Source organism: Ranitomeya variabilis, chromosome 6 (genome assembly GCF_051348905.1).
Source record: "Ranitomeya variabilis isolate aRanVar5 chromosome 6, aRanVar5.hap1, whole genome shotgun sequence".
Taxonomy (NCBI): Eukaryota; Metazoa; Chordata; class Amphibia; order Anura; family Dendrobatidae; genus Ranitomeya; species Ranitomeya variabilis.
This window is the reverse complement of record NC_135237.1, coordinates 498,254,988-498,279,420: the sequence shown is the minus strand read 5'-3', so window position 1 is coordinate 498,279,420 and position 24,433 is coordinate 498,254,988. Positions and strand designations below refer to the sequence as shown.

Sequence of the window (24,433 nt, the reverse complement as noted above, 5' to 3'; positions counted from 1 at the left end):
GGCAATGCCCCATTTTCTGGTTCTGCACATTGCGGGGCTGCAGGACTCTCCGGACAGTTTGGGGTAGGAGAAGCCAACACCCAGATACAGGGGAGATGGATGAGGAGGGGAGATGGATGAGGAGGGGAGATGGATGAGGAGGGGAGATGGATGAGGAGGGGAGATGGATGAGGAGGGGAGATGGATGAGGAGGGGGCTGGGACCCGCTTCCTTCCTTTCTTCATGTTTACAGCCTGTCTCCTTTAAGGAGGACGAGGCAGCTCCAGAGGAGGAGTTCTGCTGATGAAGGATGGACATTCCCGTAGAGGAGCCTGAGCACAGAGGAGAGGCAGCAGCAGGCTGGGCACAGGCCTCTCCGGCACAAGGAGCTGCTTCCTCTGGAGCCCTGGCACCGCCTGGCCGCTGGGTATGAATAAGGTCCGATGCCCCTGCGCCCCTGCGGATTGTCTGCCCGTCACAGCAGAGCAGCTCTTGTGCCCGGGTGCTGAGTGTGCGGGGACAGTGCGGGCAGAGGACTCCTGAGCCGCTCACCATGGTCTCTCGGAGGGCGCACGGTTTCTTGCATTCATTGGTGCTTCTTTGGCAAGCCTTGCTGTGGATTGTAGGTGCCGTGTCTGCAGAGCAGCAGTATTTCAATGTAGAGGTAAGAGCCGTCTCTGTGCAGCTACTTCTCCTCGGACCAGCACTACAAGTCTCATAATGCATCTTAGATTGAACCCAGGATATGCCAGAGGGGTGCCCTATGCCCTAAGCCTGCCCGTGGCATCAGTACGTGCAGGGCATGCTCCTGCCAGTGCCCGGCCATCACTGCTGACTGAGCGGACTCTTACCATGGACGTCAGTGTCCACCCGAAACGTGGAGGGACCACAGCACGAGGGTCACTGCCCCCCGGGGCTCCGGCTTTGTTCTTACAGGAAGGTTAGTTTTGGCAGCACAAACAAGGGAACTTCCCTGTCAGGGTCTTGGGTGGACCCCATAGTGCTGCCAGCTCTCCTGACCCCGGGCAGGGTGCTGTGTGGACCCCACAGCGCTGCCGGTTCTCCTGACCCCGGCCGGGTGCTGTGTGGACCCCATAGTGCTGCCAGCTCTCCAGATGCCGGGCCGGGTGCTGTGTGGACCCCACAGTGCTGCTAGCTCTCCTGACCCCGGACGGGTGCTGTGTGGACCCCATAGTGCTGCCAGCTCTCCAGACCCCGGGCCGGGTGCTGTGTGGACCCCATAGTGCTGCCAGCTCTCCAGACCCCAGGCCGGGTGCTGTGTGGACCCCACAGTGCTGCTGCTGCTGGCTCTCCTGACCCCGGCTGGGTGCTGTGTGGACCCCATAGTGCTGCCAGCTCTCCAGACCCCAGGCCGGGTGCTGTGTGGACCCCATAGTGCTGCTGCTGGCTCTCCTGACCCCGGCCGGGTGTTGTGTGGACCCCATAGTGCTGCCAGCTCTCCAGACCCCGGGCCGGGTGTTGTGTGGACCCCATAGTGCTGCTGCTGGCTCTCCTGACCCCGGCTGGGTGCTGTGTGGACCCCACAGTGCTGCCGGCTCTCCTGACCCCGGCCAGGTGCTGTGCGGACCCCACAGTGCTGCCGGCTTCCCTGACCCCGGCCGGTGCTGTGTGGACCCCATAGTGCTGCCAGCTCTCCTGACCCCGGGCAGGGTGCTGTGTGAACCCCACAGTGCTGCCGGCTCTCCTGACCCCGGGCAGGGTGCTGTGTGGACCCCACAGTGCTGCCGGCTCTCCTGACCCCAGGCAGGGTGCTGTGTGGACCCCACAGTGCTGCCGGCTCTCCTGACCCCGGGCCGGGTGCTGTGTGGACTCCTTAGTGCTGCTGGCTCTCCTGACCCCGGCCGGGTGCTGTGTGGACCACATAGTGCTGCTGGCTCTCCTGACCCCAGGCTGAGTGCTGTGTGGACCCCATAGTATTACTGGCTCTCCTGACCCTGGGAAAGGTCTTGTGTTTGAGTTTCTAGATGTTTTGTTTCTATGAGATGGATACAGTGAGCTACAGTGTGTAATTCTGGGGCTTCCTCCTTCCTCACTTTTTTCCTTATCTCCTTTCTTTCTTTCTTTCTTTCTTTTTCTTTCTTTCTTTCTTTCTTTCTTTCTTTCTTTCTTTCTTTCTTTCTTTCTTTCTTTCTTTCTTTCTTGTCTTTCTCTTTCTCTCACTTTCTCTCCTCTCTCTTTCTCTCTCTCTTTCTCTCTTTCTCTTTTCTTTTTCTCTTTCTCCCTTCCTCTTTGTCTCTTCCTTTCTATGGTAGTCTACATATTTCTTCATATTTTCTCTGTTTTACTTGTAGCTCTACACTTTGGGGACTGGGGCAAGGGATAGTCTGATTGCCGTTAGATTGGTCAGTGTGCCCATTTATGTCACCGGCCCCACATTATGATATTATCAGTGAATTAGGAAGGATAATTGGGTAATGTGCCTGCTGTAGATCGGTGACGTACTGTGTTACATTCAGAGGACCGTCGATTCCTTACATTGTAACGATGTCTCCATATAAAAGTTCCAGAGTTGCCTCCCATCCCTGTGGGAAAGACTATTGAGCCTCCCACCTCTTATCTGCAAGCAGTGTCAGTGGCTCCAGAGGGAAGCTGTCATCTACGATTCTCTCAGGAGGGGGATCTTTATTATGTATGGATATCAGTGGTGTAAATATATCGAGAACATTTGCCAAATATAATGGTGTCACATCTGTTTAGTGGGCCACCAGCTGTGTCACTGTGGGAAAAAATGAAAATAACAGATTGAAAATATTTGTAGAAATGTCGTCTTCCCTGTGTTCTAGATGTTGCTATTGTTGGACAATGTGAACTTTAATTTTCTCTTGCCTTGGTGTGATTTTGTGCTTTCTACTGTCAGTATGTGCCCATCTTACACCTCAAACATGGGGGATGGGAGCTTTATAACACTTTCCCAGTGCCTGAAACTGTGATGCCTTTCCCTCCATATTGCTGTAGTCACTGACTTGATATTTCCATGGATGAAAAGTGTTTGAAACTGTAAATTATTTTTCCATTATTATTAGCGATTGCTAACACATATGGTGCAGGGTGACGCTGCCCTACAGGCTGCCATTAGAGCGCTTACAATCTGCTGATGGCACCTGCTGTGCAGTCTCTGCTCGCCTAGGATGCCGCTCAAGTGACTGCTATATACTAGGAATTATATGTAATTTACCCTATGATGGTGCCGTAAGGAAATGGTACTGCCAAAGTTCTCACCAGAGAAGAGCAGGTTACTGGTGAACTGCAGGAGAACAGTGTCTGATCAGTTTTTCATCAAGGGACCCTTCTAATAATTAGGGATTGTTCAACCCCGTTAAGCTGGATATTCACATTTTGATGAGTTTCCGTTTTGATTAACTTCTTTTATATTAATTTATTTTCCAGATTTTGTTTCTTTTATTACCATACAATTTTGTCAGATGGCAGCCACCACTAGAGGGAGCCTATTGAAGACGAATTTATGCAGCTTCTATTGCATTTAATGTTAACATATTTTTTTTTCAGTAAGCCTTTAAAGGGAATCTGTCAGTAGGACCAACCCTCCTAAGCCGTCTATGTGGGCCTGCAGGTTATAGGAAGCTGAAAAAAATGATACCTTGATATCTGAAAATTTATGTCTTATTGCAGAGAAATCCACATTCTTTTTAATATGGAAATGAGCTGTTAAGATCTATGGGTGGGACATAGATCTCCGTGAGAATCTGTCTCCAGAGCTTATTATAAATGGAGGGAGGTGTTACCAGTGTGAGACATGTAGATCAGGAGAACAGACTGTCAGTCATTACATGCCTCACACTGGTAACTCCTCCTTTCATTTATTATAAGCTCTGGAGGCAGATTTTCAGGGAGATCTATGTCCGGCCCATAGATCTTAACAGCTCATTTACTCATTTACATATTAAGAAAAAGATGGATTTCTCTGGAATAAGACATCAGGTATTAATGTGTCGTTGTATTCATCTTTCTGTGACCTACATGCCTATGGTTGATCCTACTGACAGATTCCCTTTGGTCGAATTTAGTGTCTGTGGGGGCCCTTACTAAGGGTCCCCAGACAGCTCATCTGTTTGTGCTGAGCTCCTATATAAATAAAAGGTTTGCAACTGGTGCCGACAGTGTCAGAGAAGAGAGACGAGCAAGTCATGTGGACTTCTTATAGACGTCTGACCCTCTGGATGCCAAATTCTTTCACTTGTCCCCTAATGAAACTTGATGTTCAGTTAGAACTTATTTTGCTTTGTAATGTGCTATAAAGATGTTAAAGAAGAAATGTCAGCAGAAGTAGTGGTGCTTTAATGCAGAATAAATTGATACCTTTTTTGAAGAACTTTGCCCCTGATCTTCTGCCTCCGCCAGAAGGGTATTCTCCGACCCTCTACCTTCCCTCCTCCTCTGGTCCCTGACTGATAGTGCACTGCTTTTTCAATGACCTTCCTCCACTGGTCAAATCTCACGCAAGTACCATCATTGCCTTGGAAGGCGCATATCAAAGACCGCAGGCAGGCGAAGGAGCATCAAATACCTAGACTGGCAGGAGAAGACCAAGTCAGCATCCAACACAACTCCACTTGCGCCTCGTTAGTGTATAACTTCAGTGGGTGATAACTAAAGAAAGAGAACCTGGATTTCTTTAAAATCTGCATTTTAGTACTATTTTAGCAAAGTCTTTACTTTACAGATCCTCTAAAGCTGGTTGCGAATAGTATTGAAGCCAGTTCACTATGTTCTTCTTGTCTCAACCATGTCACCCTGAAGATGGCAATTTCATTAGCTAACTTGCCAACACATTGGTACAATATAGATGGGAAGATGGATAGAATACACTATGCAGAATTATAAAAGTACATTACTGCAGTGTCACAGCATCTCAGCTTAGTTCTTGGCTCATTTTCAATCTCCATCATTACAGTCTATTTAAGATGCAGTTATGGAATGGCGACGATAATGTACATTGTGGAAAGAGTGAAATTACGAAATCAGTCTATGGCTATTCTGCAATCAGTGGATTGAATAGAGAATGCTTGTGCTCCATTTCTGACTCTTTTAAGTCGTCATAAGTACGGTACTTTAATGGTATCCTCTGCTAGAAGTACTTTTCTCATGCTGACTTCTGGTTGTATTTCAGATGTCACCTCTGCGTGAATACAGAAACCTGAATGATATTTATTATTTAACAGGCATCACTAACCTGTTAACATGATCTGCTCAGGAGAATATTGGTACTGATCTATAGGCTTAATATTCTTATGTCACATTTGTCAGTCATATACTCATTTGATCTTATCAGAACAAAGATATAAAACTGGGATATTAGTTAAAGCAACATTGTATGTTTCTTGAAAAATGAAATTTAAATACAGGCAGAAATATGGAGCTACTGTAGATTTTTTGATGTTGCATTCAAGAATCATACTTAATATATATATATTAGACTCACCTGGTGAAGTGGATCCTCAAAGCCCAAGGTCTGGGTGGGCACATGGGACACCGGGCGTTGGTGCAGCTTGCAGTTGAGGCATGCGGGAAACAGGTAACAAAGGTGCTGAAGCCTGCAGACAATTAGCAGAAGTCCTGGAGACCCGCAGACATTTAGCAGAGGTCCAGGAGGCCCGCAGACATTTAGCAGAGGTCCATGAGACCCGTAGACAATTAGCAGAGGTCCTGGAGACCCGCAGACAATTAGCAGAAGTCCTGGAGACCCGCAGACATTTAGCAGAGGTCCAAGAGACCCGCAGACAATTAGCAGAGGTCCTGGAGACCCCCAGACAATTAGCAGAGGTCCAGGAGACCCGCAGACAATTAGCAGAGGTCCTGGAGACCGCAGACAAGTGGCGAAGGTCCTGGAGACCGCAGGCAAGTGGCAGAGGACCTGGAGACCGCAGGCAAGTGGCAGAGGTCCTGGAGACCGTAGACAAGTGGTCCTGGAGACTGCAGATGGACATGAGATTGGGAACAGATCGCAGAAGACAGAGGACTCGGGAGCACTTAGAAGTCTTAATGCTAAGACACAGGTGTGTGTCTTTGTAGGCCTTACGTAGGCACAGGCAGATGATCACATGGGATGGGATCATGCCGGGCCATCTGCAAAGCCCAGAGTGGAGTACAACAGAATTTAGTGGACCAGGGAAAAAGGAGCAAAGCCCGTATCCAGGACAGCTGGATTCCAATATAGATGGCATTGATGACGATTAAGTGGAACATAGGCCAAAATATTTGGTAGATTTTGCAGAACAGATTTGGTGGATTGTTGCTTTAAATGTTATCTAATTAGATTAATAGATCCAATTCTCAAGCTGCCAATCAGTGTTGGGACGGGGTTACACAGATTAGCTGGACTGCCTGGCACACGACACCGAGTCCGCTAATGACAAACTGCTTCCGGTCAAAAACTCTGATTGTATTGAAACTACAGCAATTTGCTGAGCAAGTAAGACATCCCTGGAATCAGGTCTCTGCCCCTATATTATGGAGCTCTCAGATTAAATAGCGAAGGCCTACTGACAGATTGCCTCTAAATATTAAAATGTCAGCCAATCCTCCATTAGGGTGAGCTCTGGAGCTTACTGCCTACTAGTTATACATGAAAGACTCAATAGTTGACCAGTTTGCAATGAAGTTTGTCCTAAAAGGACATTTTTAAAAATCAGGTAAATGAAAGTAATATTATAGAGGAGATCAGTTTTTAGTTGGTAATATCAGTAAGACTTGATGCAAAGCTTCCTTTGGAGCATGCCATGGACTGTGGAATTGTATTGGGCATGTGCAGGGCATAGAGAGGGAAGTGAGAGTTCTCCTCTTGGTTGTAATATTGTAGAAGAGGATATGTCAACAGCAGGATTTCAAATACTGACGGTTGCTGCTTAGACACCATTATGTATAGGCATTCCTCAAACCGGGATCACTTGGACACTTTTTTGCAATCAAAGCATAAAATGCCTTTTTTTTAAAAAAATCCCTCAACTGTAGAAAAAATGCTAAATTGTACATTGCCGATGCCCTGCTGGTAGGAAGGATGAATACCACATATTGGTCTTTAGTACCATAAATAAAAGGCAAAAGCCTCATAGGGAAGAACAATTTAGGACCTCCTTTCATGGTCTTCGTTTCGTGACCACTGAGCTAGTTCTCCACCCTTTGGATTTAGGAGTTTTGCTCATGGTTTTAATTTTGTAATCTAACCAAAAAGGTCTGATTTGGAATTCTTTCATCAAGGAGTTTTGCTCAGGTACCATCAAGGGAACATGTTCTACCAGATCTGTGCCCCTCTCTATCTTATAGCTGCCCCACACCTCTATGGTACGTATGCCATTGATTATACCAATCTTGGATGCTTCTCTTCACAGGTGGAGGATTATGGTTTCCCCATCTGACGGGTGTGGAACTTAGAAAAAAAGTTCTCCTTTTAAAGGTCACTGTTTTAGACAAATATGGAGATTTTATCTAGAATATTTGGACCAGTTTGACGTAAAAAATCTCAAGGCAAGCAGAAGTGTGGAGAATGTGATTTAAGAGGAGAAATGAGCGGTATGAAAGGCAAGAGTGAGATCAATTTCCAGACAGTGTTCTGCGGTATAGCCTATGGGAGAAAACTAGTGTGTTATTTTGTAAGAATAGATAGATAGTCTTCTTACATCACAGATCTGTCTTGTAGTTGTAGACTCTCGGATTGACTGGTGTTAAAGGATGAGTAAAAAAAGGAATTACGAAGATTATTGCTCATGTGTGCACAGATCACAATTATTATTATTGCACAATTTATTCCATGGCTCTTTACATGTGAAAATACATACAGTGCAGGCCCTTGTTGGCATGTCAATCACACCAGACGACTAGATTCTGGGCAGTGTGATGACTCTGAGGAACGTCCCGCCAAGTTGAGTAGTTTAGGTAATAAGCATATTGCATTGGTGAACCTCTAGAAGGAGGAGGGGAATAAACCACCACCATAGAGTATAACCCTTAAAAAATTGAATTTTTATTAAATAGATCACTTAAAATAGATAATAAAAAACTGTTGGACACCAACAAGCAGGGACAAATGGTTACCAGTAAGATGCAAGGTGCATATGAATATTCAATACAAAGATAGGTCGATCTGTTCCGATGTAACAAGCTACAAGTAAATTAGCGGCAGATAACAAAAAGTGCATTGAGCAAATACAGAAAATTAATTAAAAGTGACAAAGTAGAATAAATATCGTGACAGAGGACAGGTATATAACCATAATATAATTATAAAGCAAATTTTATAACAGAAGATGAAAAGATGCACAAAACCGCTAAATGCAGTAAATAAATTAATAAATCTTCCATTGCAAATTTTCTCTTCAGAGAGGAAGAGGACTAGAACTCTAGTGCCACCTATTGCGGCTTTAAGTCTCCTCATCTTGACATGCTTATCATGTCACTCTCCGCAAGGAGAAACAATACTTGTTGGATCCCGGTCAGACGCCTCTCAATCAGCCAAACCGGATCTCACACTTTGCACTGACGAGGGGCAGTACCCCAAAACACAGTGTCTGCAAATTGAGATTTTGGTTTGGCTTTTATCCTAAGTCATGTGACAAGGCTCATTAAAGGGTCGACATTGACTGTTAGGATTGCTACTTCCAATAGGTGGCACTAGAGTTCTAGTCCTCTTCCTCTCTGAAGAGACAATTTGCATATTTCCCAGATGAGCATTGCGGCTTTAAGTCTCCTCATCTCGTCATGCTTAACATGTCACTCTCCGCAAGGAGAAACGAGACTTCTTGGATAAATGTTCCAGTGACAGTGCAGAGACCACATAATATAAGCAACAGGGTAGTTGCAGGAAAGTGCCATGTGATAGTGAAGTGCAATGTGCTAGCAAGATATGACTGAATAAGGATAAATTCCTATAAATTAGAGATGGCTACAGATAGGCCTATTCGTAGCGCGAGCACAGAACAAGGTAGATAGACTTACTGAATTGAATATGGTCACCAAGATGTCCCCGCCGCTCCAACACACGTTTCGTTAGAACTTCTTCACACACCTCCTGAAGTTCTAGCCTGGAATATTAAACTCTTTGGATTTCACCTCTGCCTTTAGTGTTATCAGCAGCCCAAGACAAATACACCACTGGCTTCCACATCAGTTTTTGTGGTCTAGACTGAACTTTGTCTCCTTATAAACACATTTTTGGCTTCTCTCTGAGCTTTGCTGTATTCGAACAATGTTACAACCCTGTCTGCCCATGAGATGGGATCTGAGAGGAACCTGCACATGTGTCAGGTATAATCACACACAGCTCTGCAGTGAGGTCAGGAGAGCAGAGAGCGGCCATCACACATCCACTTCATGTAATAATCTCTGGAAGCAGAGTAATCTCCAGGCAGCGTCCTCCCCAGAGCCTGGAAGAAATCATTTACATAGAGTGATAAAAGATGATTTATCCACAAGGCATCTGATATAAGACACACAGGTAGGACTCTCCTCAGCAGTCTATAACCTGTATGCCCATATTAAAGTGAACCTGTCACCAGGTTTGGCCGATAAGAGATGCGGCCATCACCTTTCTGGGCTCATCTATAGAATTTTATAATGCTGTATATCTGCCCCCAACCCGACCTGGAAGAGATGAAAATTAACTTTTATTATGCTCACCTGCGGGAAGGTCCGGTCCTATTGGTGTCACTCTTCTTGATCCGTTACCTCCCTTCTGCTTGAGATGCCGTCCTCCTGCTTGCTTCGTGTAGATGTCGCGTCTTCTCGGCACCGCACTTCTGCGCAGGCGTACTTCTCTGCCATATTGAGGGCAGAGCAAAGTACTGCAGTGCGCAGGTGCCGGGAAAGATCAAAGAGCCCTTCACAGGGCAGAGAAGTATGCCTGCGCAGGAGCGCAATGCTGAGGAGACTGTGTGGATAATGGCGAAGGGACGCGTTATCCACACGAAGGAAGCAAACAGGAGGATGGAGATCTTAAGAAGATGGGAGGTGCCGGACCAAGACCAGCGACCGCCCCTCGGACCGGACCGCCCCTCAGGTGAGTATAATAAAAGTTATTTTTCTTCTCCCGCAGGTCAGGTTGGGGGCAGATATATAGCATTATACAATGCTGTATATCAGCCCTGAAAGGTGATGGCCGTACCTCTTATCAGACAAATCTAGTGACAGGTTCCCTTTAATAGGTCAAATGTGGCAACAGATTCCCTTCAAAGGAGCAGTTTTCTAAAGATAACTTCTTATTTCACATTTGGCTCAAAATGGGTTAAAAATATAAATGAAGCAATTCGGCAATGTCTCCCGTTCACCTGCAGGTCTCTGCTTCCAGCTGCATTGATGACGACACAACTAAAGCTAATGTGACCGCTGTGGTCAGGCACTGGTGGGGAACCAGACAGCCTTTGAACAGGAACGGCGGGAAATCGGTGAGGTGAGTATGGCTTCTTTTATCTTTCCCAGCCGTTCTGAGAGCCCCTTTAAGCTCAGATATAGGTCACAAAAAATGCCCTTTACTGGGTTCTCCAAACCTGCCATCGGAAATATAAGAATATACATCAAATGACAGATTTATATATCCTGTTGCTTTTCTATCAGGAAACGGCCACTGTTTCACCTCAGCGCTGGCCCGGAGCCAGCAACCACTGCAGACAGAGACAACTGCGAGGCTGAGGAATAACGTGAAGTATTGTTCAGCGGCCCGACATACTGGGCTGTCAGTGCTGAGCGGACGTCCCAGCCATTCACGTGTATAGAGGAGTAATATACTGTAGATTTTATGTGGCAGTGTACACAGCACATATAGGTGGCCTCACAACATAGTAACATTTAGGCCGGCCTCACACTCAGTGTATGTAAATACGGTCCGTTTTTTACGGCCGTAATACGCAGAAAAGTCCCCCAAATAGTGATCCGTATGTCATCCGTAGTCAGGGTGTGTCAGCGTATTTTGCGCATGGCATCCTCCGTATGTAATCCGTATGGCATCCGTACTGCGATATTTTCTCGCAGGCTTGCAAAACCGACATCTAATGGATTTATGTGCTCAAATGTTCGTTAAAACATATATACAGTATATATATATATATATATATATATATATATATATATATATATATATATATATATATAATATATATATATATATGTCATTGAGACACATATATATATTCTGTATTTATATTTAATTCAGCGCGATATATGTGAAAAGCCGGTAATTCAATTGCCGGCTTTTCATTTCTCCTTCCCAAACCCGACAGGATATGAGACATGGTTTACATACAGTAAACCATCTCATATCCCCTTTTTTTTGCATATTCCACACTACTAATGTTAGTTGTATGTATGTGCAAAATTTGGGCGCTGTAGCTGCTAAAATAAAGGGTTAAATGGCGGAAATAATTGGCGTGGGCTCCCGCGCAATTTTCTCCACCAGAGTGGTAAAGCCAGTGACTGAGGGCAGATATTAATAGCCTAGAGCGGGTCCATGGTTATTGGCCCCCCCCTGGCTACAAACATCTGCCCCCAGCCACCCCAGAAAAGGCACATCTGGAAGATGCGCCTATTCTGGCACTTGGCCACTCTCTTCCCACTCCCGTGTAGCAGTGGGATATGGGGTAATGAAGGGTTAATGTCACCTTGCTATTGTAAGGTGACATTAAGCCAGGTTAATAATGGAGAGGCGTCAATTATGACACCTATCCATTATTAATCCAATTGTATGAAAGGGTTAAAAAAACACTCACATTATTAAAAAGTATTTTAATGAAATAAACACACAGGTTGTTTTAATATTTTATTGCTCTCTCAATCCACCTGAAGACCCTCGCTCTGAAAAATAATAAACCAACAATATACATACCTTCAGATGATCTGTCACGTCCCACGATGTAAATCCATCTGAAGGGGTTAAATCATTTTACAGCCAGGAGCTGTGCTAAAGCACTCGCTCGTGCCTGTAAACCCCCGGGTACTGAAAGGAAAGCTGGGTGATCTGTACTTACCTTGAGTTGTGGTGATGCGCCCTCTGCTGGATGTCCTCATATGAACTCGAGCGTGGGAACTTTTCCAAGGCTGCAGTTCATGAGGACATCCAGCAGAGGGCGCACACCGCTGCGTATTTCTCGCAAGTCACACTGCTGGTCCGTGTGTAATCCGTATTTTTCTCGCCCCCATAGACTTTCATTGGCGATTTTTTTTGCGCAATACAGTGACAAACGCAGCATGCTGCGATTTTCTACGGCCGTACAAGACAGTATATTACGGATGCGTAATATACGGCAGATAGGAGCTGGGCCATAGAGAATCATTGGGCCGTGTGTAATGCGTATTTTACGGACGTAGTTTATGCGCTCATACGTCTGTAAAACTCGCTAGTGTGAGGCCGGCCTTATAATGTACAGGAATATTTGCTAAAATATCTCCAAGAGTCTCAGACTTTTGTGTTAAAATAAAAAGGCAGCATGTTCATTAATTTTGCGGATTTTTCGCGTTTTTCCACAAAAAAAGCGCAAAAAACGCGATAAAAAGGCGCAAAAACCGCATGCGGATTTCCTACGGAAAAAGTCCGGTTTGGGTCAGGAAATTTCTGCAAAGATTCCTGAGGTGTGCACATAGCCTAAGACGACTCCCGACTTTTGAGAAAGATTTTCAGGGCTTAAAATGTCGTCTTATATGCCGGAAAATACGATATTTAAAAAAATGAAATACTTAGATTTATGGATATATGATGTTACATAACAGATTTGCACATCATCTTACTGACAGCACAAATACTGGAGACATAAAAATTACAGGCGAATATGTGATGGCACAGAACAATAAGGCTATGTTGACGCAAATTTTAAGCTCTGTTCAAGCTCCTTACAAAAAGCATGTTTTGCTGTGATTTTTGCTGCGTTTTTGTTGCCTCTTGTGCATGTTGATAAAATTGAATGGCTCAAAAAAGCTTGATTTAATAACTTCTTTAGGTTTTTATATGAAATAACGCAGCAAAAACTGATATTTTTTATGTTTTTGGCTGCGTTTTTGCTGCATTTTTTGCACTTCCGTATTGTTTCCTATGGATGAAAAAATGCTGCAAATACGCAGAAAAAACCCTGAAAGAAGTGACATGCTGCAGTTTTTGAAAACGCATCAGTTTTCCAAATCAGTTAGGAAAATAAAACCAGTGTGGGTGCATGAGATTTCTGAAATGTCATAGACTTTGCTGGTACTGTAAAACGCAGCTTAAAATGTTCATAAAAAAAAAGTAGCAAAATAGCGCAATGTGTAAGCATAGCCTTACATCGGTTGTACGCAGACACGTGATGTCACTGAATAATACTGTACGTAGTGTCATCGGCCTGATAAATACTTGGTGTAGTCCAGTAAGGACCCACTGCTACATATAGTGACATATGAGGTCTCAACAATAAATACGTTCTGATGGCCCTAAATAATCCATCTGACCCATCATGTTTCAGACCAATGACTTTGGATGACACCAAATAGTGTATCAATATAATCTAGATATTTGATAGATATAAAGTAATACACCAGCGCTCCCCACAAGGACACTGAGCTGCAAGAACCGGGACAGAAAGGGGTTTCAGCTGTCAATTAGTGAGTGGAAAACAATGTAAAAGCAAATGGGTTCGCGCTACAGTGTACAATAACTAAGGATATGCACCTAATACTGTGCTTAGGTTGTGCATAATGTGCCAGTAGAATAAATGCCAGATAAATGGGTGCTGCAAAGCCCAGCACAACAAGGAGCCACTATAGACCAGCTACCGATGGTTAGAATTGCGACCTGGTGAGCCTGGGAAAGCCTGTGAGCGAATTGTGCACTCACCGTTCTGTTGCAGTGGTCCGGTGTACGATAATGGCTGTAGGTCCAGTCGGGAAGTGGTGTTCGTCAGGCAAGTGTGCGGGCAGGCGGGTCCGCCTGCCCGCACACTTGCCTGACGAACACCACTTCCCGACTGGACCTACAGCCATTATCGTACACCGGACCACTGCAACAGAACGGTGAGTGCACAATTCGCTCACAGGCTTTCCCAGGCTCACCAGGTCGCAATTCTAACCATCGGTAGCTGGTCTATAGTGGCTCCTTGTTGTGCTGGGCTTTGCAGCACCCATTTATCTGGCATTTATTCTACTGGCACATTATGCACAACCTAAGCACAGTATTAGGTGCATATCCTTAGTTATTGTACACTGTAGCGCGAACCCATTTGCTTTTACATAATCTAGATATTTGTACAAATTCACATAAAGATATGTATGATTGTAAGAGGAAGCCATGCAAATATTCTGCAGGAAATATTTAAAAGGAATCTGTCAGCTTTTTGCTATCTAATCTAAGAGCAGCATGATGTAGGAGCAGACACCCTGATTCCAGCGATGTGTCACTTACTGGGTTATGTTGTGCTGTTTCAATGCAATAAGTGTTATATAAGCAGGAGATTATCACTGTACTAGGTGTCTCATGCCTTCTAGTAGAACCACGCTCCGACCACTGATTGGCAGCTTTCTGTCAACATGCTGTGCACACAGGAAGCTGTCAATCAGCGGTGTGGGCGGAGTTAGGTGGTCTCAGCATTCTGAGCTCTGCTAGATCTGCAGCAAAGGGAACTGATTCTATCCCAGGAATCTAAATGATACATCCCTAGAATCAGGGTCTCTGGCCCTACATCATGTTGCTGTCAGATTCTTTACCACAAATCTGCTGACAGATTCCTTTTAAAGGAAATACTAATCATTATCATCAATTCCAATAATTTACCTGTCCTGGTATAAACGGTATAATGACGGAGGCACTCGGACTATCTGGTGGAAAGTGGACTGTACTCTCCTGAAATACATTTTTGCAATAATTGGGTAATAAAAAAAATCATCCAAAATGTAAATATGGCCATACAGAAAATCCCAGCACAGTTTATTTAACCCTTTTAGGCTATGTTCACACGATGCGGTTTTTACTGCGGATCCGCATCCTTTTTCCATGCAGGGTACAGTACAATGTTACCCAATGGAAAAAAAAACCCGCTGTTCCCACGATCCTTTTTTCCGCCGGAAAATCCGCGCTGATTTTCTGCGGAAAAAAAAAGAAGTACCATGTCAATTCTTTCTGCGGATTCCGCTGCTGTTTTCCACCTGCACCAATAGGAAAAAGCAGCTGGAAACCCGCAGTGGAATCCGCAGAAGAAAAAGGACTGAAAACCGCAGTGAAAACCACCGCAGGTTTTGCACTGCGGTTTTCACAAATCAGGACCTGAAAAATCCGCAGGGAAAAAAGGATCGTGTGAACAAGGCCTTAGACTTTAGCAGGGAAACTAATAACAAGTGGATTTTCATGGTTGAAGTAGTAGATGAAGGCTAATTATTTCAGATTAAGAAAAATGATCCTAACAACCAAAAATCACTTGGTCCATAAGGATTTGTTCAGCTTTTTCTCTAACTTTTTTTTTTAACTTTCAGAGCTACTTACATGATCATCTCAGAAAATAACAGCCCTCCATTATGTTCCCATCATGGGCTCTTAGCACCATATTGCTTTCAGAGACTACTGTACTGTAAGGCTACGTTCACACTAGCGTTGTGCGCCGCTGCGTCAGCGACGCAACGCACAACGCACGCAAAAACGCGTCAAAACGCACGCAAAAACGCTGCGTTTTGCGACGCATGCGTCGGTTTTTGCCGAAAATCGGACGCAAGAAAAATGCAACTTGTTGCGTTTTCTTGGTCCGACGCTTGCGGCAAAAAAGACGCATGTGTCGCACAACGCAACAAAAAAAACGCATGCGTCCCCCATGTTAAGTATAGGGGCGCATGACGCATGCGTCGCCGCTGCGTCGCCGACGCAAACCCGACGCACATTAGCTTAACGCTAATGTGAACGTAGCCTAAGACAAGGGACTGAAATATTTCTTGGCAACTAGACTTAACATCAGTATGGTAAATGGAGGGAGAAGGATCATCTACAGAGGGCAGGAAGTGGCCTAGAGGATCCTACAGTAACAACTGCAGATCAGACAGATTGACGGAGACTTGCTGTTGTCACCTAATGCACGTAGTCACTACTACTATGTAAAGGACCTGGAAAATTCAAGCAGCTATCTTATTTTATAAAAGTATATGTGTATTTATATACACGCACTACACACACTAATGTACTATGTATATAATGTTATCTGGACGTAATAACATTGGGTTAGGAGAAATTTTGTAATAGTGTAAAATGCATCATTTTATGTCATGGTACAAATGATGCCGAAAGGATAACTGCTGAAGGCTTTACCCATCTATAGAGCTGTTCACATGTATTTTATTTTTTTTTTTTTGAGGACCCAAATATCTGCGATAAAGTTGCGGAGACATGTCTATTTTCTATAGGAGTCATGGATCAAAATTACCCATGTGAGTGAAAAATCACTGACATCACTTCTTTTGCCATCTGTGTGATTTCCATATTTTAACATTGCAATAAATAGAAGTTTTTCATTTTTTTAAAAATTTAATATAAGAAAATCATAAAAATATGTAAAAACTGACCAAACGCTGTTGAAAATCAGAACAAAAGCTGCTAAAAAAATGTTTTTCGTAGAAATCCTTGGCATCTGAATGGGGCTTGTTTTCAACTCACGGCTGTGATAAAATAATTAGTGTCTAGGAATTAATGCATATTTTAATATATTTTGCACATGTAACCATTGGTCAAGAAAGGTAGAAAAAGAGTGTAAATCACATAAAACATTTTTTTGATCACGTGACATACTCTTATTTATTGGCCATAATTTCCTCCAGAAGTTTCGCACATTGTTTTTCTAAAGTGCCAGTGTTTTGTAAAGTTATTCGTCAAAAATTTTTTTTTTCAAGCTCCGTTTTTCAGATGTACTTGAAGAATAATAGGCAGTAAAAGGTAGCGGTACAAATGAAATGAGAAGAGGGAGCTTAGCGTGACATTACCCTATGTGGTGGAGAACTGTCACAACAGTTTACTAATAATCCTCCGCAGAAGGGGAGCCAGTGACTCCGCTATGGTCACCTCTCCATATCTCTCACTAGTGAGTACTCCGGAGGAAAAAAAAGCAGATTTCTAATCTGAAGGAAGTTATGTAACATGTCTTTTATTATCTCCAATAACTCAGCAGGGGGCTACGCTCCTGGCTTAAAAATATACAGAGAAAAATAAAATTTCTTCCACTCAGCAGATCAGAAACTGTACATGGACAAAATGATGTATAATTCAGGAGCCGAGCAAATCTGGGAGTCTATTTTAACAGAAATGTGCATGGATTTTCAGACAGAGCAAAGCACAACATTGGAACAAGTAAAACAGCATTTTAAGATACTTAAAGTATCCATTTAAGGTTTTACTATATAGGTAATGTCTGGAAAGAACAGGAAAAGGAGAACTCAGAGCCAAGAACCTGCTGAAAGAACTTGTCATGTTCCATGTCACATTAGTGTGGAGAAGGAATTCTAGGTTGGAGGGCGGTAAGATGGAGCGGAGCGGCTAAGTGAACATAGTGATTCAAGCCCTCTTCAAGAGAGAGAATTCATATTAGGATCCTGGTGAGGGTAAGAGGAATAATTGACCTTGGGTCTTCTGGTGACATAAAGAGGTCTCCCCCATCTTAATAATTTTTAGAATGAACATAGTGATTCAAGCCCTTTTCAAGTGGGAGAATTCGTATTAGGATTACGAGGGATCCTGGTGAGGGCAAGAGGAACAATTGAACTTGGGTCTTCTTCTGGTGGCATAAAGAGGTCTCCACCATCTTAATAATTTTTAGAGTGAACATAGTGATTCAAGCCCTTTTCAAGAGAGAGAATTCGTATTAGGATTAAGAGGGATCCTGGTGAGGGCAAGAGGAATAATTGAACTTGGGTCTTCTTCTGGTGGCATAAAGAGGCCTCCACCATCTTAATAATTTTTAGAGTGAACATAGTGATTCAAGCCCTCTTCAAGAGAGAGAATTTGCATTAGGATTAGAGGTATCCTAGTGAGGGCAAGAGGAACAATTGAACTTGGGTCTTCTTCTGGTGGCATAAAGAGGTCTCCACCATCTTAATAATTTTTAGAGTGAACATAGTGATTCAAGCCCTTTTCAAGAGAGAGAATTCGTATTAGGATTAAGGGATATCCTGGTGAGGGCAAGAGGAACAATTGAACTTGGGTCTTCTCCTGGTGGCATAAAGAGGTCTCCACAATCTTAATAATTTTTAGAGTGAACATAGTGATTCAAGCCCTCTTCAAGAGAGAGAATTTGCATTAGGATTAGAGGTATCCTAGTGAGGGCAAGAGGAACAATTGAACTTGGGTCTTCTTCTGGTGGCATAAAGAGGTCTCCACCATCTTAATTTTTAGAGTAAACATAGTGATTCAAGCTCTCTTCAAGAGAATTAATTCTTATTATGATTAAGAGGGATCCTAGTGAGGGCAAGAGGGATAATTGACCTTGCGTGTTCTGGAGGCATAAAGAGGCCTCCATCTTCTTAATAAGTTTTTGACATAATGATCTTTTGGGTTTATAAACATCACTGAGGAGTTCGTACACTTTAGAAGAAGTTGGTTTGTAAAAAAAAAAAGATGTTATAAAAAATAAACACCTTAACTCCTTGATCATTCAGTGTAGATGCTCCAGAGGTCCTCAGTGTTCTCTTTTTACAAGCTGACAGCAGTTGTTTCAGCGTTTGCTGGTGATAATTACAGAAATCGCCATTTAGAACTGAGCCATATTACCAGTAAACACGGCATGTGACCCCTGAGGTCAAGGAGTATTTGCAGTGGTCATGTGCCAGTATGTTTCCTCTAAGACAAGGGTGGGGAACCTCAGGCCCGAGGTCCATTTACGGCCCCCGATTACCTTTTCTTTGGTCCCTGATGACCGTTTCTCCGGCCCCTTGGTTAGATTCCTAGGGACCACAGTGCTCGGGCTGGCAGCTGTGTTTTGATGGCCACCAACCTTTTAATTTCTTCTTGCTCTGTGAGGACATGCTCACAGCATTCACTACTGCATGCTGAGGCACGTGCAATGAAAGATTACATCCTGACACCAGTACCAGTATCAATTCTTACCGTACTTTGTGGGCAGAGTTACGCACAATTTGTACGGTCCTCGAAGGATGGCTTAAATATCCAAATGACCCTTGCCAGAAAGAGCGTTCCCAGCCCTGCTCTTAGATATTGTCATGGTCTTTGGAGTATTTGAACTAGATTGATGGGGTCTGAAGAGTCAAGTAGTGTTTCTCTCCTTGTTGTATAACATTTGTCTCTCTTTGATTTCTTGTTTATCTCTAAATTGGAGAAGCCCTATATCTGCCAGATCCAAGTGATTCTAGCAGAGATGTCCTCTCACTCTGGCTGACCACACCAGTCTGTGTACTACATGGGCATCCATTGATACGATAGTTTTACATGTGATGCTATATTTTTTTACCTGATTGCCAGATGAATCTATGCACTTCTTCAAAGTGAACTTGTCAGGTCCCATAACAGTCAAAGACTGCCACTATAGCTATACCACGTCCTATATTTTAATAAGATCTTTTAATTTGCACAATAATGTTTTTATTTTAAAAAAATGAAGTTTTAATATTGCTACATGGCGTATGCTAATGAAATTGGGCTAGTCCCGCAGGGTGTTGCTTTCTTCCGACTAGTCCAGTCTCAGATCCTTTAATCCTTGCCTACCTGGGAATGATTGACGTCCTTGATGCAATCCCTGCCTTGGTAAGACTTCTGCAAATGTTATCAAGAAAAACTAAGAAAAAGGATATGCATAACACTGGGATCGACCATCAAAAGATAACAACTTTATTCATACAAAAAGGCACATCAAAACAAGACATACATTTAAAAGCATTTAAAAACGGAAAAAACAGCACATGGCTAGTAAGCTACATGCAACCCCCCAGACAGTTGGAGACAAATGTCGTTTTAGCACTGAACAATGTGGCAAATATTTAGAGAAGGTGCGTGCAAATGAATTAAAACACGTACACTAATATATACTCATATACCACCAACTTATACCCTACAGACATCAAACAGTATTAAGGACAAAGGTATAATATATACAAAATTTAGGCTCAGAGTATGCCCCCTCATGCACCCTAAAAATTCCAATGAAAGCAAAACAATATATAAGATGTTAACCAGAAAACTGGGGGTAAGATAACCATGTATTAGATCAAGATATACCATCCAGAAACAATAGCCAAGTTATAAAGGAATATATCACCTAAAGACCAGGAGCGAGGCAGATAGAAATGAGATGAGATGAGGTAGTTCAAATATAAAGTGCTAGTACTGGGGAGAACTTGAGCCCCACGCGTATCGATGCTACTAGGGCATCTTCCTCAGGGGAACACATTTCTTGGCATCTTTGCACTTTGGGCTCCTTTGGAGTTTACTATCTGCCTCGCTCCTGGTCTTTAGGTGATATATTCCTTTATAACTTGGCTATTGTTTCTGGATGGTATATCTTGATCTAATACATGGTTATCTTACCCCCAGTTTTCTGGTTAACATCTTATATATTGTTTTGCTTTCATTGGAATTTTTAGGGTGCATGAGGGGGCATACTCTGAGCCTAAATTTTGTATATATTATACCTTTGTCCTTAATACTGTTTGATGTCTGTAGGGTATAAGCTGGTGGTATATGAGTATATATTAGTGTACGTGTTTTAATTCATTTGCACGCACCTTCTCTAAATATTTGCCACATTGTTCAGTGCTAAAACGACATTTGTCTCCAACTGTCTGGGGGGTTGCATGTAGCTTACTAGCCATGTGCTGTTTTTTCCGTTTTTAAATGCTTTTAAATGTATGTCTCGTTTTGATGTGCCTTTTTGTATGAATAAAGTTGTTATCTTTTGATGGTTGATCCCAGTGTTATGCATATCCTTTTTCTTAGTTTTTCTTGATAGTCTTTCTCATATGCATATGGTTGATCCCTGACTCACTTATGCTTTGTGGTGCCCGCTACCTTCTTTGTATACTTCTGCAAATGTTGGTCATGTACTCAAAGAAGGACTATTCTGGGGGATGCAATGCCCTGCTGGGCTAGTCCTCCTTCATTTTGAAAAGATAGAAATGTTATTATGCCACTTAAAAGCCGTTATTAATTCCCTAGCAACCAGGCAACCCCCACATGTACTCAGGCTGGGTAGTAGCTGTAAATCATTCAGCTGAGGCAATGAAAACTTAATCTCCGAACATTAACAAATTCTTGGAGATCACCCGAGCATGCTTGGGAAAACCCGAGCAACGAGTATACTATCTCATCACTATTAAGCAATGTTACTTTGCAGCGCTGAGGTCCTGGGTTCAAATCCCACCAAGGACAACATCTGCAAGGTGTTTGTATGTTCTCCCTGTCTTTGGGTGGGTTTCGTCTGGGTTCTTTGAGTTTCTCCAACACTCCAAAGACATACTTATAGAGAATTTACATTGTGAGCCCAATTTTGGACAGTGATGGATGTCTGTAAAGCGCTGTGGAAATTAATGGTGATATAGATAAGTAAAATAAATAAATATAAATTATAAATATTTTATAATGTAGTAGTGGCCCTGAACAGTTAGGAGACGATGATGTATACTGGTCTTCATGAATGATACAGTGACGTCTCCCCTTACGAGCCATGTTCTGTCTGTAGAGGTTTTTGCGCTGTCTGGATGCAGGCATTGTATGTACGCTGTCTCACAGGGAAAAGCATAAAAGGACAACTAGCTGCAGGGAAGAGAGCGCTCAGTCTCATTTCCCAGCAGCAGCTGTTTGTAGTTCATTGTGCCTAGAGGAGGACAAACAGATCTGCAAGTCGTTCTTCTCCAATAGTGAGGTCAATGTGTCTGAATTCAGACCATTCTTTTTATGGCTGCAAATGGAGAAATCTGCTATATATACAAAATATGGCTGTAAAGACTGTGGTCACCAAAGCATCACTTATATCTGGTCTACATAATACATACATATATATGTATATATACACACATATTCTGGTCTACATTTTACTATATACATCAGGGGAAATAAGTAAATATATTTCTATTCCTAAAGGTGCTGTGGACATGAAATTTTAACCAGATGTCTGTAACAACCCATCCAATCCACGCAGGCAATGAAATCAAACCATAGATGTCCATAAACTACAGTTATGTGTAATAATGGGAAATGATGCAGGGACAAAGTATTGAACATTTTCACTGAAATGTAATTAATAGTTCGTACAAAAGCCTTTGTTGGTGATGACAGCTTCAAGATGCCTCGAGTATCGAGAAACTAGTCGCATGCATTGCTCGAGTGTGATTTTGGCTGATTCTTCCACAGAAACACTCTTTAAATCCTGAAGGCTCTGTGGTCTCCTTCTATGAACTCTGAGCTTTAGTTCCTTCCATGGATTTCCTATTGGATTCAGGCCAGCTTTATTTTCTTTCTCTGAGACCAGTTGAGAGTTTCCTTGGCTTTGTGTTTGGGATCATTCTTTTGCTGAAATGTCTACCCTCATTTCATCTTCATCATGCAGGCAGATGGCAGTAGATTTTTTTCAAGAACGTCCCTGTACGTTTGTTCATTCTTCCTTCTTTCAACTACATAAAGTTTGTCAGTGCCATATGCTGAAATACAGCCCCACAACATGATGTTCCCATTTCCAAACTTCACTGCTGATATGGTGTTTTTGGGGTGATATGAAGTGCCTTTTGGCCTCCAAACAAGGTGTGTATTATTGCATCCATAGAGTTCAATTTTGGTCCCATCTGAACAGACCATATTCTCCCAGTAATTAACAGGCTTGTCTAAATGTTGTTGAGTAAACTTTATACAAGGTTGAATATGCTTATATTTAGCAATGAAATCTTGTGTGGTGAGTGTGCATACAGGCCATGGAGGTTGAGTGCATTACTTATTGCTTTGTATGCAACAATTGTACCTGCTGATTCCAGGCCTTTCTATAGCTTTCCACAGGTGGTCCTTGGCATTTGGACAACTCTTCTGATAATTATTTTCACTCCTCTGTCTGAAATATTGCGTTGAGAATGGTCATGGATTGTTTTTGGTGAAATCATGTTATTTCCACTTCCGGATGATGGCAGCAGCAGTGCTCACTGGAGCTTTTAGTAGTTTGGAAAATCTTCTGTAACCAATGCCATCCGTATGATTTGAAACAATAAGGTTGCAAAGGTCTTGAGACAGGTCACTGGTTTTACCCATCATGAGATGTTTCTTGTGTTGCACCTTGGTAATGAGATACCTTTTTAAAGGCCATCATTTAAACCAGTTGGTATTATTTTCCACTGACTAGTAGGATTGCTTTCTAATTACTGATAGATTTCAGCTGGTGTCATGACTTTCCATGGCTTTTTGTACCTCTCTTTCTTCATGTATTTAATACTTATGGACATAAATTGTTTGATTCCTTTGCCTATGTGGATTGAATGGTTTGCTACCAACATCAGTTGAGAATTTTATGTCAATAGCACCTTTAGAAATATGTTTACTTAGAATATTGCTGACATATCCAATACTTATTTACCTTTTCTCTATGTTTTTTAATAATGCAGACTAGTATATGTGTGCGTGTATATATATATGTGTGTTTGTGTGTATTATACACATATATATATATATATATATATATATATATATATATATATATATATATATATATATATATATATATGCCATTTTTTTCACCGAAGCATCCTAGATGAAGAATAAAGCAACTGGTCTGCAAAAAACTATTCACCCCCATAGCTTTTTACATATTTTGTTACATTACAACCGGTGTTTAAATATTTTTGTAATCCGATTTGTGTGTGATGCATTAGCAATAAATAGTCTGAAGTTGGTGAAGTGGGAAAAATATAGGCATAAATCAAATTAATGGGATCAAATAACTAAAAATTCGCATGTGCATATGTATTCACCCTTGCTATGAAGCCCCTAAAAATTTCTGGTGCAATCAATTAGTTTCATAAGGGTACTGTCACACTCTGCAACTTTCCAACGATCACGACCAGCGATACGACCTGGCCGTGATCGTTGGAAAGTCGTTGTGTGGTCGCTGGAGAGCTGTCACACAGACAGCTTTCCAGCGACCAACGATGCCGAAGGCCCTGGGTAACCAGGGTAAACATCGGGTTACTAAGCGCAGGGCCGTGCTTAGTAACCCGATGTTTACCCTGGTTACCATCGTAAAAGTAAAAAAAAACAAACAGTACATACTCACATTCCGGTGTCCGTCAGGTCCCTTGCCGTCTGCTTGCCGCCGTAAAGTGAAAGCAGATCACAGCGGTGACATCACCGCTCTGCTCTTACATTCCGGCCGGCAGTCAGTCAGAGTGGGAAGCAGACTGCAAGGGACCTGACGGACACCGGAATGTGAGTATGTACGTTTTTTTTTTTTTTTACTTTTACGATGGTAACCAGGGTAAACATCGGGTTACTAAGCGCGGCCCTGCGCTTAGTAACCCG

The 24,433-nt window shown here is 42.8% G+C and overlaps 1 protein-coding gene across 2 annotated transcripts in view; it reads left to right on the top strand.

Moving 5' to 3' along the window:
* The first annotated feature begins 303 nt into the window (after positions 1-303).
* MMP16 (matrix metallopeptidase 16) overlaps positions 304-24,433 on the top strand; it is a 234,055-nt gene continuing 209,925 nt past the window's right edge. The window contains exon 1 of one of the 2 annotated variants that reach the window (XM_077270784.1): positions 304-643. In XM_077270784.1, the coding sequence (XP_077126899.1) occupies positions 533-643 (111 nt within the window). In that variant the 5' untranslated portion in view covers positions 304-532. The remainder of the gene's footprint in view (positions 644-24,433) is intronic. The other variant, XM_077270783.1, reaches the window with a different exon arrangement.